The following is a 16,740-nucleotide window of genomic DNA, read 5'->3' as shown; positions in this document are numbered from 1 at the left end:
ATGTGCAAGTAACTGATCAAGCTCTGCCTCACTCACCTGAGAAAGTCCCCAGAGAGGAGCTCTGCCCGCTCCCCCTGCACCCACCACCACAACACAGAGGCTCCCAGCATGACCAGGGCCACCCTCTTCCCTTCTCCTGAGCCCCTTGTTAAGTGCTTGTCACTTTGGCTAAATCACACCATGAATGGGGTCAGATGTCTTCCTGGTCCCTGTGGAAATGAAATCCTCCTGGGTGGGGAAATCTCCTAAGCCTTGCCTCGCACTCAGGTCAGAGCACAGGTAACCTGAGGGCAGGGCATTTGGCAGAAGTAAGAGGGAGCCGTAAAATGTTTCAAGCAAGATGCCTGCTCCTTGTGCAGTGGAACCTGGAGAGTGCCCTTGGGTTCAGTCCTCACTGCCATCTAGAATTCAATATAGGAAACTCTCTTGGCCAGGCTCATGCCTATAATCCCAGCACTTTGGGAGGCTGAAGCAGGTGTATCACTTGAGCTTAGGAGTTCAAGACTAGCCTGGGCAATGTAGGGAGACCCCATTTCTTAAAAAAAAAAAAAACAACCAAAGATAAGAAACTCTCTTTATGGCGCACTGCAGATGGTGGCTGGGAGATGTGTCTATGTCCAGCCTGGGCCAGTAACAGGCAGCTGTTGGCCTGCCCTGGGATGCAGCCATACCCAGATGTTTAGTGGCTTTTCTGGGTCTCAGTGCTCCTGCTAATTCTGGTGAAAAGTTTGTTTTGCACAAAAGCATCGCAGAGGTGTGGTGGGAAAAAGGAAGTAGAGCTGTTTTACAAACAGCTTTTTACCCTGGCTGTCTCTCAGGGCCTTGAGTCACCCTCTGAGGGCGGCTTTGTACGGAAACCCACACACATTGTTATTTTCCTGTCCCCAGGGACGTGGTCCCTCGCTCTCTCTCTGTCTCTCTAGCAGACCAAATTTGTGGCCAGGTTCATCATGTCTCATTGCTCTTGTGTTTTTATAAAGAGCCTATAAGACAATGAGAGAGACTGCCTAGGAGAGGGAGGGTTGCTCCTAGGCCATCTGTAGACCTTGTAAGAAATTCCAGGACCTGGCAGATAACAAGGCTTGTTTTGTCTTCTTTCATTTTCTCTTCTCTCCCTCACCCCGACCCTCCAGTTCTACCAGTAACAATCTGTGCCAGCGTGGACAAGATACTTGATCTTTCTAAACCTCAGTTTCTTTATTCCTGAATTAGGAGAAAAAATCACATACCCTAAAGTCCCAGATATATGCTAACTGAAAATATGACTGATAGTATATTTTTAAGAACCTAAAATCTGGAATAGAATGAGCTCAGATGGTGCCCCTGTGGCGATACTAACGAGCTCATTTCTTGTGTTTGTGCAAGAGCATTTTCATATATGCTCATAGTGGCTGCTGCACCCTCTATGTGGGTACACATATGGCTTCCCCACAAATTGCAGGGCAAGGAACGATCACCTGAACATCCTTCCCCCACCCTGGTCTTCCCCAGAAGTTAGGGGATAGTCTTTGAAGGACAGGCTGAAAATTCACCTTTTGATTTCAATCTCATTTTATTCCCATGCCTTTTTTGTTGACTATACGACTCCACTTGATGGAAGTCGTTTCCATCTTAAAGAGGGGAGAAAGATTTCAGGAATAGGACTCAAGATGATCTGCAGTTGTATATATATAACTGTATGTATATAAGTTACATTTATGTATACATTTTTCAAAGCAGTTTTGGATTTACAGAAAAATGGGAATGAAAAATACTGAGAGTTCCCCTATACTCCTCACCGTTTGCCTTAATAATTTCCCCTATTAGTAACATCTTGCCTTAGTGTGGTATATATATATATATGTAGTTAAAACTCCACTGTCCACAAGAATGAAGTCATAGATGGCAGGGGCTTTATTACTAGGCAGTTACTCTGACTCATAACCCTCTAACTGGCAGATCCTCACAACTGCACGTTATGTTTTTCTAATCAGCATGCCATTTATCTTTTGGAAACTCCAGTGAGGGAAGTAGAGAGAATATTATTGCTACTTTTGGCAAATGAGAGTAAGATAATCTGTCCACGGTCAACCACTAGTTTCAGAGCATTTCAAAGTTTTTCCAGTGGGGGTCTCCACCTTCCCCTTCTCCACCATGCCCCTCATAGTGGAGGGAACCATTCTTTACTCTCATTAGCTTAGAGATGATGCTCTCCCAGTTTGAGACATGGGCTGCTCTCCTTTCCTCCCTCCCTCCCTCCCTCCCTCCCTTCCTTCCTTCCTTCCTTTCTTTTTCTTTCTTTCTTTTTGAGACAGGGTCTCACTCTGTCACCCAGGCTGGAGTACAGTGACACAATCATGACTCACTGCAACTTTGGCCTTCTGGATTCAAGTGATCCTCCTACATCAGCCTCCTGAGTAGCTGAGACTATAGGCATGAAGCACTGTGCCAGGCTAATTTTTGTTTTGTTTTATTTTGTTTTGTTTTGGTAAAGATGGGGTTTTACCATGTGGCCCAGGCTGGTCTTGAACTCCTGGGCTCAGGTGATCCTCCAGTCTCGGCCTCCCTCCCAAAGTGCTGGGATTACAGGCATTAGCCACTGTGCCTGGACAGGTTAATCTGGTCCAACCATATTCCATGTGTGAGATATTTAATACCATTTTAAAATGAATTAATGGAAGGATTGATGGATATAAGATGAGTGAGGTGAGTTGATGGTCAGCCCAGAATAGGCTTTCTTTTTTTTTTTTTTTTTTGGAGGGGAGCAATGATAGTACTGTCCAGAGGGCTGGTGTGGCACTTGGGTGGGGTTCTCTGTAGTGGTGGTTTGGGCTAGAGGGACAGCGGGACAGCACTGTGACTGGAGAGGAAAAACTCTTCAATAAAATAATTGAGGAAAATGAGAACAATCCTGATGTTTCTGAGAAGCACCCTTTTCACTTCTCTTTCTGTTCAGGCTGGATTCTGAGACAGCAGCAATTTCAGGTTCTCCTTCTTGGAGGAAATGGCCCGCCACTGATCTCTTGGCCAAACACAGTACGTGAATAGCCTCGCTGCACGTGGTCCTGGAGGGCTGAACCCTTTCAGCGCACAGGGGCAGCCACAGATTCAGGCCCTACAGGCACTCAGTTTGCCCCGAAACACCTGAAAAAGCTGCCTTCTCCCTTTAATATCCTTTCACCCCCTCAGTCTTGGGTGCAGACTTGGCCTCATGTCACTGCTGCTTTAGGAAACCCTGGAAATCTTAGTTTCCTGGTAGTTAAAAGGGGTAGATGGTATTACAAGATCGCCAAGACCACCAGGTCCCTGGCCTCTCCCAGTGTAGGAATATCCGCTTCCAAGTCCACCTATCCCTCTGCAGCTCTTTCAGCATCGCCTTATCTTCACCTCACACACCTCTCCAGGCACCTACCAGTACCACCTGTTTTCCTCTGATGCTCAGGAGCCCCTCCTTACAGGCTCCTGTGGAGACCACCGTTCAAGACAATCCAGGGGCAGCACATGAGAAAACAGAGAGTCTTGAGTTCCAAACCATCAGCATTGCAGCAAGATGGAGTGAGTGAAAAAATGGTTGGTTTTCCCATTTGCCCTCCTCCTCATGCAATCACATATTTTAAAAATGTCCACCCCAATATCATTCTTGAAAAGAAAAGAATCATCCTTGGAAAGATGAGTTTTTTTTTTTTTTGAGTCCGAGTCTCACTCTGTCACCCAGGCTGGAGTGCAGTGGTGCAATCTCAGCTCACTGCAACCTCTGCCTCCTGGGTTCAAGCGATTCTCCCGCCTCAGCCTCCTGAGTAGCTGGGATTATAGGCATGCGCCACCATGCCTGGGTAATTTTTGTATTTTTAGTAGAGAAAGAGTTTCACCATGTTGGCCAGGCTGGTCTCGATCTCCTGTCTTCAGGTAATCCACCCGCCTCGGCCTCCCAAAATGCTGGGATTACAGGCATGAGCCACCTCGCCTGGCCAAAAAGATGAGATTTATGTTCAGGTTTGCTCTTTCTCTGAGTATCAGTAGCAATAATCACTTTTGACTATTGGTCAGGTTTCTCCAGAGAAACAGAAACAACAGGATATATCTATTAAGGGATTTATTTCTAGAAATTGGCTCATGTGATTTCGGGGTCTGGTATGTCCAAAATCTGTAGTACAGATGGGCAGGCTGGACACTCAGCCAGGAGTAGACACTGCAGTCTTGAGGTGGAATTTCTTTTCTGGGAAATGGGTTATTGTCTTAAGACTTTCAACTGCCTGGATGATTTCCGTCTATGTTATGGAAGGTAATCCTTACTTCACATTCACCACATCTGCAAAATACCCTCACAGCAACACCTGGATTAGTATTTGGTTAGATCGTTGGGTACTATGGCCTTGCTAAGTGACACATAAGAATGACCATCATACTCAGTTTGAAGGGCCCTCTCACGGATTGCAGGATGACAGAAAGTGCTTTGGTTTTTATCCAAAACGTCAGCACTTGCTTGGGTGTAAAACCAAGGCTTGAGTTGTGTCATCAGAGCTGTGGGTGGATAAGTCTTATTTGAATTGTGCGTACTGTGGGACAGACTTTGCAACCAGATTAGATTAGCTTCCATGGGACCTGGCTAAAGAACGGAGAGATTCCAGGAGGCAGTACTGGTGCTAAAAATACCCTCAGAACCACTTACAAAGAAATTACTAAAGAGTTACCTCATAGAAAGTGAGTTTTGACATTTAGTACTTACATGAAAATGATTCCAAAATTATTTATTTATTAATTTATTTTCCCTGCTAATCACTGGCCAATTTAACTGTGTCTGTGTTGGGGGGCAGAGAGCTAGATACCATCTTATGTAGCATGATCCCAAGGAACATTAGAAAATCCATTTATTCCAAAAACGGTTTTTTCTTTATAAAAATATTTTATTTGAAAATTTATTTTTGGAGGCTATAAATGGGTAAATTCCAAAATAGTAGTAATACAGAGTTTTTAACAATATTTTAATGTTCCTTTTTACTCGAGTCCGCCTTTGTGTTTTTCTTTCCATAAACAAATACACTGGATTAAAGCAACAATACTCTTATCTTCAAGTTCAGTGCCTGAGTTTCTTGAATAATATTTCCATTTAGAGTTTAGTAATTACTTAACTTCATATTATTCTGTCACAAATGATAATCTATATGTAGTCCTACCTATATAGTAAAAATCATAAAACTATTATAAACCAAGTCAACAGAATTTATATAAATATAAATCATAAAACTATTATAAGCCAAGTCAACAGAATTTATATAAGTTAATATAAAACAATAAGTATACAGATACACGTGTGCATTGGTCCCTATTAGAACTATGACAACACAACAAGCATTACTTAAAGAATGAGTTGTCTGGGCAGAGAGAAATGAGGGGTCACTATCATTAAAAATTATTAGGAAGATTATAGGTAAAAAGAAATCAGCCTATGATTTTAACTAAATAAAGGAGGAAACGGGAGTACGTCATCACAGTTGATGCAGTTAGGAAAATTCAGTTACCATTCTATCGCAGACTGGTTGACTACTTCTAGAGCTACAGTCAGGCTCTTCAGGCATTCTGTTACTCTCTCACTAGAAGTTTCCTTACATGGGACATAAACCTACATTTATGATAACAACAGAACATGACAATGCTATTTAATCTGACAGTTAGCAAACAATAGAAAAACAACTTGGAAATTGGTGGAGCCACACAGTCTCATTGCCCCTGAAGATAGGGGTCAAAATGAGTCATTAAGAAACAGTATTCAATCAACCCAAATGCCGATCAATGATAGACTGGATAAAGAAAACGTGGTACATATACACCGTGGAATACTATGCAGTCATAAAAAGGAATTAGATCATGTCCTTTGCAGGTATATGGATGAAGCTGGGAGCCATTACCCTCAGCAAACTAATGCAGGAACAGAAAACCAAACACCACATGTTCTCACTTATAAGTGGGAGCTGAACAATGAGAACACACAGACACAGGGAGGGGACTAACACACACTGGGGCCTGTCAGGGGAGTGTGGGGTGGAGGGAGGGAGAGCGTCAGGAAGAATAGCTAATTCATGCCAAGCTATTAAGTGGCATGGTGATGGGTTGGTAGGTTCAGCAAACCACCACGGCACACATTTGCCCATGTAACAAACCGGCACATCCTGCACATGTACCTCAGAACTTGAAAGAAAAAGAAAAAGAAAAAACAGACAATATTCAAAGAGCACTGTATTATCTGATGTGATTTACAAAGCAAGCAACATGCAGCAATTTTCAATGGAGAATGCCATAGTGTTTGAAAACTAGGAATGTTTTGGTGCTTATTTTTATCAAAGTTGTATGCCAAGCCATTAAGTTGGAACAAATTCCAAATTCACAATTACTTGCATCACCTCAGTTTACTAATCCAATAAATGACAAAAAAAGACAAATAAATAAAACAGCATTGTAGAGCACAGCAGCTTTGTTTGACTCCTTATGGATAAAATCTCCAGTTTGCCCACAGTTTTACCTAGAAATCCAGTTGTAGAATCAAATTGCGAATCCATTTCAGCTAATAATTTATTTCGGGTTTTAACTTCATGGCCTATTTCAATGGAAAAAGATTTTATAGCAGTTACTTTGCTTCTCAGACTTTCAGTGAGTCTCTCATTTTCTTCTTCACAGGCACTATACCCATTATTAGCATAGCCATCGTTCCTGGAGTTGTCAGGAGGTATTCCTTACCCAGGCCTGCACACTTCACTGTGCTAGAGGAAAGAGGGAAAAGGTGGGCATGGGAGGGTTGGGTGGGTAGGAAAGAGCTAGGGGTGACCCGGACCGCATCTTTCAGTACCAGGGCCTCATGGAACACCAAGTTCTTCCCCTAAAGCACCATGACATCAGTCCAAAAAGTATTTCTTCAATCGACCTGGCATAGGCTCTACAATTCTGCAATTAGAGACTCACTCTTTAGCATTAATGCCTTGAGCCTGTTACGAGGCAACACACTGAAACTTTGCACATAGCAAGGTCCTCATGTTGCTCTGGAATGGGTTGTATGGGTTTTTCATAGTAGCGAAGCCTGAGAAGTCATTCTTCTGTGGGGCCTGGGTGGATTTTCTACCCAAGCACTGGACGTAGGAGGTAGAAGGAAAGGTATGGAGGGAACAATGCAAGGAGGTGAGGGGGCTTGATGAGAAGTGTCCTTGGGGTAGTGAGGTCTGAGTCTGTTTGAGGTAGGAATAGGGAAGCACCAATCCACCTCTGCAGCATAAGGCATTGATCTGAGCCCAACAAATCAGTTCTTCTCTCCAATTACTGGATGTACATGCCCCTACTCACCACCCCTAACCTGGACCCATGACAGTCTCCTACTCGGGGTAAACAACCCATCCTGGTGTGTCTGGGACTTTCCCAGTTCAGCACTGAAAGTCTTTCAATCAGGGAATCCTCTCAGACCTGGGCCAACCAGGATGGTTGGTCACCCTTTGCACCACCATCACCATGGAAACGTAGGGGAGAATTTCTTTTGTGAGTTTATCGAAGGTGGATGCTTTGCCAGGCACACTTTAGTTTGGGTACCAGCCCTGAGACCCTAAAAGTAGACAAGAACCCATGACAGCCAGATGTTCAGTTGGAAATGACTGCTGACTTTCTTGATCTGGGTGGACAGCATCCATCAGCCTTCCCTGCCTTCCATTCACTGCCTCCCATTAGCTAAATACAGGTGCTGGGAAACGCAGGCGTGTGGTGCATTTTGGAGCTGTCTGTATGTTAAATACAGGTGCTGGGAAACGCAGGCATGTGGTGCATTTTGGAGCTGTCTGTATGTTGGATACAGGTGCTGGGAAACGCAGGCATGTGGTGCATTTTGGAGCTGTCTGTATGTTGAATACAGGTGCTGGGAAATGCAGGCATGTGGTGCATTTTGGAGCTGTCGGTATGTTGAATACAGGTGCTGGGAAACGCAGGCAGGTGGTGCATTTTGGGGCTGTCTGTATGTTAAATACAGGTGCTGGGAAACGCAGGCATGTGGTGCATTTTGGGGCTGTCTGTATGTTCTTCAGCAGGAAGTCCAGGCTACTGCTGAGAATATCTGAAGTCAGCAGACCTGGTGTTAGTCTCAGCTCATCCCTTAAATAATGTGTGACCTCAGCAGGGTTTTCTTTTCTTGCCTCAATTTCCTCATCAGTGGGGATGGACAGGACAGATTCGGGAGAGGTGAGGAGGTGCCCTGTGGTGTGGTCTCTGATGGCAACATTGGGAGGGAACTCACCTCTGTCTTGGATGACTCTTGGAAATGTGGCTCCCTTCACTGCAGCAGCCCTGCAGAGGAGGAGTGGGCTGAGCCGAGGGAGACAAAGACTGCATGTAAGTGTGGTGACCTTGAAGCCTCTGGAAACTGGGCCAGTAGATGTTGTCTGGACTCTCCCTCCCTCCAGGGAGGCACTCTTTATTGGCATAGCCATGACCTTAAGAAAGCATTACAGAGCGGCGCTGCCAGAGTAGCTTCCTTCCAGTGTGGGGATGGTCCATTCCTGGGTCGCCCAGTCCATACTCCCTCTACTAACAAGGAATCACTTTCATGGTGAGCAGGATTGCCTGGTACCCAGTCAACAACCTGTCCCCCACCCCAACCCTGTGGACATCGACTTCCAAAGAAATAGAGCTGGAGAGTTGATCCAAGGACCATTTACAGTGGAGGAGAAAGAGTTTGGTTAACCTTTCTCATGTGTGAACGTTTGCCAAAGTGATTCCTTGCAGAGCATTGAAATGTGAGCTGTGTTTCTTTTGGGCCCCTGGCCAAACTGAGAAGAAAGCACAGAGAAAGCCCTGCGTAGAGGGCACCCCATTTCCTTGACCCTCTCCCACTCCCATTCGTCAATGCAATCCATCCATCTGAAAGTGTTTTGCTTTACTCAGAGTCCAGGGAATGTCCACTATGTGGCAGGCACTTCAGTAGGAGCAGGAGGTTCTTCCTAATTTTAGAAACAAGAAAAGTCAACCCTGTTCTTTTATTCTAGATGCCACTTGCTCAAAGGAAGCATGTGGACTGGGAAGTTCCAACAGATTGAAAGGATAAAAAGGAATGTGGAGAAATTTTCATTACTTCGAATGTTTTAAAATGCAGGTAAAAGAGACCCGGAGCTCAAATAGCTTAAATAAGTAGGAAATTTATTGGCTAACACAACTGGAAGTGCAGGCTGCAGGGCTGGTGGCTCAGGGCTCATGTGGCCCCAACTCTCTGTGCTGCTCTGAGGCACTGCCTTCAATCTCAGGTTGGCAGCACAAAGCTGCTGACAGTCCCAGTGTCACGCCCAGACCCCACAATGCCAGGGACGAAGACAGGTTCTATCTAAGGAGAGACCTTCCATCCCCACCTCTGCGGACTTTTACTCACTTCTCATGGATCTGCATAGGATCTCAGGCCCATTCCTGAAGCAGTCGTTGGCAGACAGAGTGGGATACTGTTTACAGCAGGCAGGCAGCCTTGGAGTGGAGGCACACAGCTCCAAGTCTATCAGGAAGAAGGCGAAATGGAAGCTGCACAGACAGCAAGCAGCGTGCTCCACAGGCCACGAGGATCCGAGTCTGAATTGGTGATTATTAGAACAATGACTCCACGGGGTGATATGTTAGAAGTGCTCCAGGGTCCAGAGATTTAAATGTAATGAAAGATGAACAGAAAAATAATGGAAAAAAGTATGCTGCACAAAAATAGAAAAACAAAAATCTTATAATGCAAAAGCATCAAGTGTTTGACTCTGAGGAGCGCCTTGTATGCCCAGTTACTCTCGTTCTCCCTCAGCTCTTGCCTGTGCTTCTCCACCTGCCATTCCACTTTGGCCTGGTACTGCCTGTAGTCTTCCTGGCAGGCCCCAGCTCCAGTTCTTTGGAGCAGCTGGGCATCCAAGAAGAGGTCGTTGCTGTGGAAGGAGCCCTCTCGCTCCCTCCCCAGCCTCTCGATCACAGCCAGGAGCTCTGCCCGCTGCTGCCTCTGCTCCTCCCCAGTGGCCCAGTTGTTGAAGGCACAGTACCTCCTCTCACACTCCTGCACCAGGTCTTTCAGGCTGCGGTTGTCCGTGTTTGCTACATAGTAATCCAGGGCCTGGCCCCCTAAGTCCTCTTTGTGGGTGAAGAGGATGACCACATGTCTCATGGCCCCTGCCCCAAAGACCTCTTTCACCTTCCTGATGGCCACTGTGTCCTGAGCAGTGAAACGCCCCAGCTGGATCACCAGAAGCAGGACGTGGGGCCCCGGGGCAGAGAGCAGGTAGCAGTCCCCAATGTTCTTGTACAGCTCTTGGGTATCAGCCTTTGACTCAAAGATGGAGGGCGTGTCAACCACCAGGACTTTCCTCCCGTTCCATGTTCCTGTTTTCACCTGGCACATCCTGGTCACTGACTGGGCCCTCAGCTTGGACTCAAACACGGGCTGGCCAAGGATGCTGTTCCCTGTGGCACTTTTCCCGCAGCCTGTTTTGCCCACTAGGATAATCCTCAATGCCGGTGGTGTTGCAGACAAGTTATCTTCTGATCTACCTGTAGAAAAAGAAGTTTTGTATCTTACTAAGTTAATGATTCTTAAGACTGTTAGGTCATTGTTCATGGTTATCTCATGAAAGCTATGAACCTCCTCCCCAGATTGACAGACATATTTATGTGTATATAAAAGTGTGCATACAACTATAGATGAATCTTGCATGTAGAAAGCCCCATTGGAAGCCCATGTTTGGATCCACAGCCAGGAGTTAGAACTGTTGCATTAAGGTGATGCTTTAAGCACTTCATATGGATTGTGGCAAATAGAGCTTTCCTGAAAGAAAATGGTCCTTGTGTTTTCCCCTGCGTGGTATTTAGGCCAGCTCCATGGAGAATTATTGAAGGAGGCAGGGGATGATTAGTTACAAGTGAGAAAATACTATTACTTCTCTTTCACCCACACATTTCCAGGCACACTTGTATAGACACACTCCACACATTCATCCAAGTCTTGAGGGTCAAGGGGGTCTCCACTGGCAGATCTATAGTGACCCACTGCCGGGGGTCAGCTGCCTGTCCCTGGGTCTGTGCTCTTTGGATAGGGAGTGAAATGTTTGAAATTAAGATGACATAGGTTGTAGTTAATGTTAGGGCAGTGTCTGGGAGATGACCCTAGGGTGGATGGCTCAAAAAGGTGGAAGATAAGCTCAATAGAAGCACGTGTGTTGAAAAGCTCATCTATGTGGCTGACTGAAGCACATAAAATTATAGCAGAAGTGGTGTTGGAGAGGGTGACACTGTGGCAGGAGTGAAAATCTTCAAGGCATGAAGAGGGGAGAACCTGTGGATTTCTAGAGCCGAAATGAATTCGAAGTGCATTTTAGGCTCTTAAAAATCTATTATTTTATTTCTCCCACTCTGGGTTGGTTCTTCCTTTTCTTAAGTTATTCTGTGGTGTTTTGTAGCAAGCACAATGACTAAATCCCTATGGGGACCTTTTTTTTTTTTTTGAGCTGTCAGCAGACAAGGAAAGAGAAAACATATCCACCATTTGCTTCCAGACCCTTCAACCTATGACTTGGTTTCCTTTCCACATTTCCCACATACCGGATGCAGGGAGAGCATCACACTATGGGGTGTGTGTGTGTGTCTGTGTGTGTGTGTGTGTGTGTGTGTGATGGTTTGATCAGGCACAAGAGGTCTGGGGACTTAAAAAATGATAGTTGCCTTTATCTTCTTCATTTAAAATGAATGAGTTTCTGCCACTGTGTTTTAGGTGGGGGTAGGTGGGGAGAGAATTGTGATTCTCCCAAGTGTCCGGGGCTCTTGAGAACTTCAAGACTTTCTTACCTTCAGCCATACTTCCATATTTGCCCTTCTGGAATCCTCCCATTCTCTCCTGGAATAAAAACAGGAAAAGGATAAAAAGCAGATGTCCATACGGGAGCTGGTAGAGCCTGACAGCACCCCAATTCAGATATATAAGAATAATCATTCTCAGATGAGCCATTTCCATCACTAATTTTCTAACTCATACTTTACTTTGAAACATCTGTAAATAACTTTAAACAAAGCAGGTGATGTTAGATGTTAGGTTATGCTAAAATAGTGCACGATTGCTTCCCTCTCCTCAACTTACAGAAAATCAGGAAATATTTTGAAGCAAATCAGTTGATTACCTCCCCCAACCAGAAAGGCATGAAATGAAGAAAGCATTCTTCTATGGAACAAAGAGTAGGCATTAAAAAAAATTGAAATTAAAGTAAGCAAACTTACCAGAATAGAGGAAAAAAGTTGCCTTGCTGTAAATAAGATTGGTTTATTTGAAGTAGTGGCAACTTCTAGTCCCAGAAAGTCTTTGTGTCAAATGGACATTCCAGTGGTGGAGAGGAAATTACAAGGTACTGTCCAATGGGAGGGTGGAAGTGGGGATCAGGGACACAAAGAACTGACGTGAGAGGAAATGGTGCAGGGGGACCGGTATGACTGCCTTCCCACCCTGATGGTTGGTGGAGAGGAGGTAGTGAGGTGATTGAAGAGAAAGAATCAACTTCAGGCCGAATTCAAGAACAACTCATTTCCTGCTCCGGGTTTCCAGCATTATGCAACAGTATTGGGGATGTACATTTTCCACCTGACTGGGTATCGCCAAATATGACTCCCAGGGAGTCGAGTTAACTCCTATTTGCGCCACGCATTTATAAGAAGTCCCCAAATCTTCACAGGCACTTGGTAATATTACACTTTTAATTTCCTGTCATCCTTATGGGCATAAATAAGGATGTCTTAATTGGCTTAAACTTAAATTTTACTGATTATCATTAAATTAAAAACAGTTTTCATGGTTTATTTGCTATTTTGGTTATTTACAAACTTCAGTTTTTAATAACTTCTGTGATTTCTATCTTTTCCACATTTTTCTATTCATTCAGTGGATTTTCTTAGCCTTCTTCAGGTCAAGCAATCTATTTTTATATTATCAGAATGTATTAAGACAGCTTCCTACCTCCCTCCCTTTCCCTTCTTTCTTTTCTTTCTCCTTTCCTCTTCACCCTCCCCTCCCTCCTCTTGTTCTTTTTCTTAAGCCCAGAGAAGAGCATTTTCCTCTCTCGCACACCCTGTTCTCGTATCTGGTAAATTATGCTTCTGGCTTTTGCTAAAACAGCACCAGTTCCCTGACATCCTCTCTACTTTAGATGACGTTTTCTGAGGTTTGGAATCAACATAATGATGTGGTAAGGGTCAAGATGACAGTGGTAATGATATTGATTATGAACATCATAATTGTAATAAACCTCTGTGCAGACATTTGTAATTTTCAAAGTTATTTCATCCTTCTTATTTTAATTGCTCTCTCAAATTCCCTGTGATGTGATCAAGACTGGTCTTAAATTTTCTATTAAAATGCAAGGAAACTGAGCATTAAATGACCTGCCAAAGGTCACATATTTACAATGGAGCTAGCATCAGGAAATGGCTCCTTTTGCCATGTATTGTCCTTGATTCCACAGGCAGAAAAAGAGACTTTTCCAAAAAAGTCAACAAACCTCTTCGAACATGTGTACAATGCTGCCGCTCCCTGGTCAGGAGACAAATTAATTGGACAGCTAGAAGCCTACCCTAAAACCAACACACAGAATTTTATTGCGAAATCTTGAGTGCATTTCTCCTAAAAGGTTGTTCAAAAATAAAATTGCCTGTGGCAGGAGTTTCTCTGAATTGAGGTCTTTTCTTTTAAAACAGCCAATTGCCTGTCACAAAAGCCAGTCAAACTATGTTATGTTAGCCAATGAGCAGCAACAATAGCTCTCCCAATCCAAGCTTTCTGAGTGGATCAGGCTGCATTGAGGAACATATTTTTTGGCAGATAGTCACAAATAACAAAGTGTTCACACGTGAGTCAGAAAGGATACTGATGGCAATGCTAAAATGAGTCATGGAGAAGATTATAAAAGAACTGAATAGAGCGTGCTGGACACATTGTAGGCTTGAAGGAATGTGATACGTGTTGGTCTACAGGGCAGACAAAAGTGGAGGAATTGAGAGTGAAGACAGGTGTCTTCTCCAAAGGAAAAATTTTACTAATCGTCCCACAAAAGAGACCAAAGTTCATGAGAGATTGGAAGGCAGTGTGCAAGCAAGACAGTTGCAGCCTCTGGCAAGCTGGTGGGAGGGTCTGGCTCAGGGAAAAGGATGAAGCAAATGAACAAAATGCACATTCCGATTTGAAAATTGCATGAACCTGATTTTACCATGAGAAGAGCTTATTTTAGCAAATCACAAGAAAGCAGCCTCTTCCATACTATTTTAGAAAAGATCAAACCACTTCTTGTCTTCCTTGTTCATAAGTATTTCCTTCACCCATCTGCCCCAGCCCATATATTTCCAGGGATTGGAATCATGTGTTTTGCGGTTTGGTGTGCATCCTGCAGGGTGTCATAGGAAAAATGTGGGGCATCTAGGGGAGCATGGGATAGTTTTCAGAAGTTGAAAGTCACAAGACAAGGTCCACTCAGGGGTCTTGTTTGGAACGTGAGGCTCCTGGGGTGGGAAAATATCCCACATTTGCCCTGGGGAGCCCTAAGAATCCATTCTCAGCTCCCAGGCTTGTCTGAGACATGGTGCATGTCTGGCTGGTCTGAGACAGGAGAAATTAGGAGGGTAAAATTGAGAAGAACGCCCCGGCATGCTAGGGGAGATGGGGGAAAGCCTGTCACCCTCTGGGAGCTTCAGTTCTCCCATCTGTCCCACTGATGAGAGGATCAGTTCAGCCTTACTCCCTGAGAGTTTCATGGAGATCGACTTGGCTAAGCAATGGGCAATGGGGCAGCAAAGCCCGCTGTCCTGGGACTGGGCTGTGAGTGCAGGCACAGATTCTTCAGGCTGTGCTCCATCAGCTGTGCACCTGCTGATGCCCGCAACACTCACCACCATTGCCCCGTTTTACTGACCAGGGAACCCAGAAGTGAGGGGATCTGTGCAAGGTCATGTCAGAAAGGAACAGCTGTGACCAAACTGTGAGCCTTCCAATTCCCAAAGTCTCTGTGAGCATAAACCCAGTTCTCCTTACCAGAAACGGCTGTTGTGCCCTGTCCTCCAGGGTGGCAGTCACTGAGGCTCTGGCCGGCTGGTCCTGTCTCAGGAAGGTGAAGTGGCAGCAGAGAGAGCCCTGCTCTGTGGTCTGTGTGTGGGGAGGCTGTTCACAGGGCTGAGGGAGGTTGAGCAGACACAGTTAAGGAAGAGCCACGTGCTGGGGCTGAAAGCTCCATGACTCAGCTGCATAAAAAGAAAAGTAGAGATTATGGAGTGTGCCCCCCCAACCTCTGTGGACTAGGACATCCTGGTGTTGGCTGGAAACTGATTGGGAACAAGACCCTGAAAACCAGCCAAATGCAGCGATGTGCTTAACAAGTCACTTCCTGTCCTTAATGAGTCACTTCCTGTCATGAGCCTGCCCTGGGACAGTGTGCCCCGTCCCATTTCCTTTTTTTTTTTACTGTTTCAAGCAAGCAGTATTTGGAAGAAGGAGATATGAAGGGAATTACAGACTCTCCCACTTCCAAGTTCAGAAAAGGCCCCTGGTGACTGGAAAGTTCTGGGCAGCAGCTGCTGCCCTCAGCACCCATCACTGGGGCACCTGCTCCTCCCAGCACTCTTGGACCCCTTCTCACAGGCTCTGCTTCTGGAAAGCTTCTGCTAACCAGAATCAGAAAGGCACTCTGGTCCACAGAGGACCAGAACAAGCCCTCGCAGGGTTTGACTCTGGGCTCGTGACTGACCGTGGTAAGCTGTCTGGCACATGATGGAGCCCACCCTGTGGGGACGTTGTGGAGTCTACGTGTCAGTTTATCTGGTAAGGGTTGAAAGCAGGGTGATAGAACCTCTATTTTTGAACTGATTGTCATTTAAGGCTAGAGCAGTGGACATAAACCTGATTGCCATTTAAGGTTAGAGCAGTGGACATAAAGCAATTATGAGATGGAGAACACAGTGGGACTTAGGCGGAGGGCTGTCATGGCCCAGAGAATCCCCATATCCTTCTCTGTTGACATTTGAAGTGGGGCTTACAGTCATATGGTAACAATTGTCTAAGACTTGATGGGTAAAACAATTTTAAACAATCTCCTGCCAGCCCAAAAAACCTTTCCACAGAGGCAGAAGAGAAAGAAAGCAATTTTATTATTGAATGTCCATTGAACCAGAATGTGATCTGGATCCCAGACAATCCAGGAAGAGATTGCAAAGACGGAGAGGGATGTCACCTGGTCATATAGCCAGGCAGGTGCCACTCATTACACACATGTTCTCAAGTTAAACCATAACTAGTCCTCAAGTAAGAGGACTTGACAGCACCATGTGTCATACATAGTTCATCCTAAATTCACTCAGTAATCATCTGTGTTAGCTAACTGTCTTTTTACGGAGGAAAAGTAAACTTCTCATATCCTCTATGGCAAGAGGAAGATTTGCAACTCACAAAGGTGCTGGCAGATGTCGGGCTCCTACTTAAGTTAAGTTAGGCTCCTAAATTAGGTCCCTATTTTCACACAGAGACTGGGAGGTGGGGACGCTACCTTCCTTGATGTTTGCATTTCAAAGGGTGGCTTCCAGATGCTCTACAGACAGCCCTGGGCTGTCAAACAGCTTTTAAAAAGATTTGCATTACAAAGGGTAGAGAACGAATTCACACTTACAAGGTTTCTAAAGAAAATGCTCTAAGAAGGGAGGGGTAATTCTTTTCCACTTTGTTTTTTCCCCAGAAAAGAGAATTAACGTTTTCTCCTTATTTTT

The 16,740-nt window shown here is 45.0% G+C and overlaps 1 protein-coding gene across 1 annotated transcript; it reads right to left on the bottom strand.

Annotated features, from left to right (window-relative positions):
* Positions 1-9,120: 9,120 nt before the first annotated feature.
* On the bottom strand, positions 9,121-15,297 carry GIMAP5 (GTPase, IMAP family member 5). The gene is made up of 3 exons (XM_055284512.2): positions 15,020-15,297; positions 11,800-11,848; positions 9,121-10,509 (listed from the first exon to the last, which is right to left on the bottom strand). Exons 2-3 carry the CDS (start codon positions 11,840-11,842, stop codon positions 9,629-9,631), a joined length of 924 nt encoding a protein of 307 aa, XP_055140487.1. The 5' UTR covers positions 11,843-11,848; positions 15,020-15,297; the 3' UTR covers positions 9,121-9,628.
* Positions 15,298-16,740: the final 1,443 nt, after the last annotated feature.

This window comes from Symphalangus syndactylus, chromosome 6 (genome assembly GCF_028878055.3).
Source record: "Symphalangus syndactylus isolate Jambi chromosome 6, NHGRI_mSymSyn1-v2.1_pri, whole genome shotgun sequence".
NCBI classification, from domain to species: Eukaryota; Metazoa; Chordata; class Mammalia; order Primates; family Hylobatidae; genus Symphalangus; species Symphalangus syndactylus.
This window is presented reverse-complemented; position numbering and strand designations above follow the sequence as displayed.

Excerpts from the sequence above, each read along its gene's own strand:
- GIMAP5 (XM_055284512.2), bottom strand. The coding sequence starts at position 11,842 with ATGGGAGGATTCCAGAAGGGCAAATATGGAAGTATGGCTGAAG. Across the intron at positions 10,510-11,799 it reads ATATGGAAGTATGGCTGAAG|GTAGATCAGAAGATAACTTG; the intron begins GTAAGAAAGTCT and ends CTTTTTCTACAG.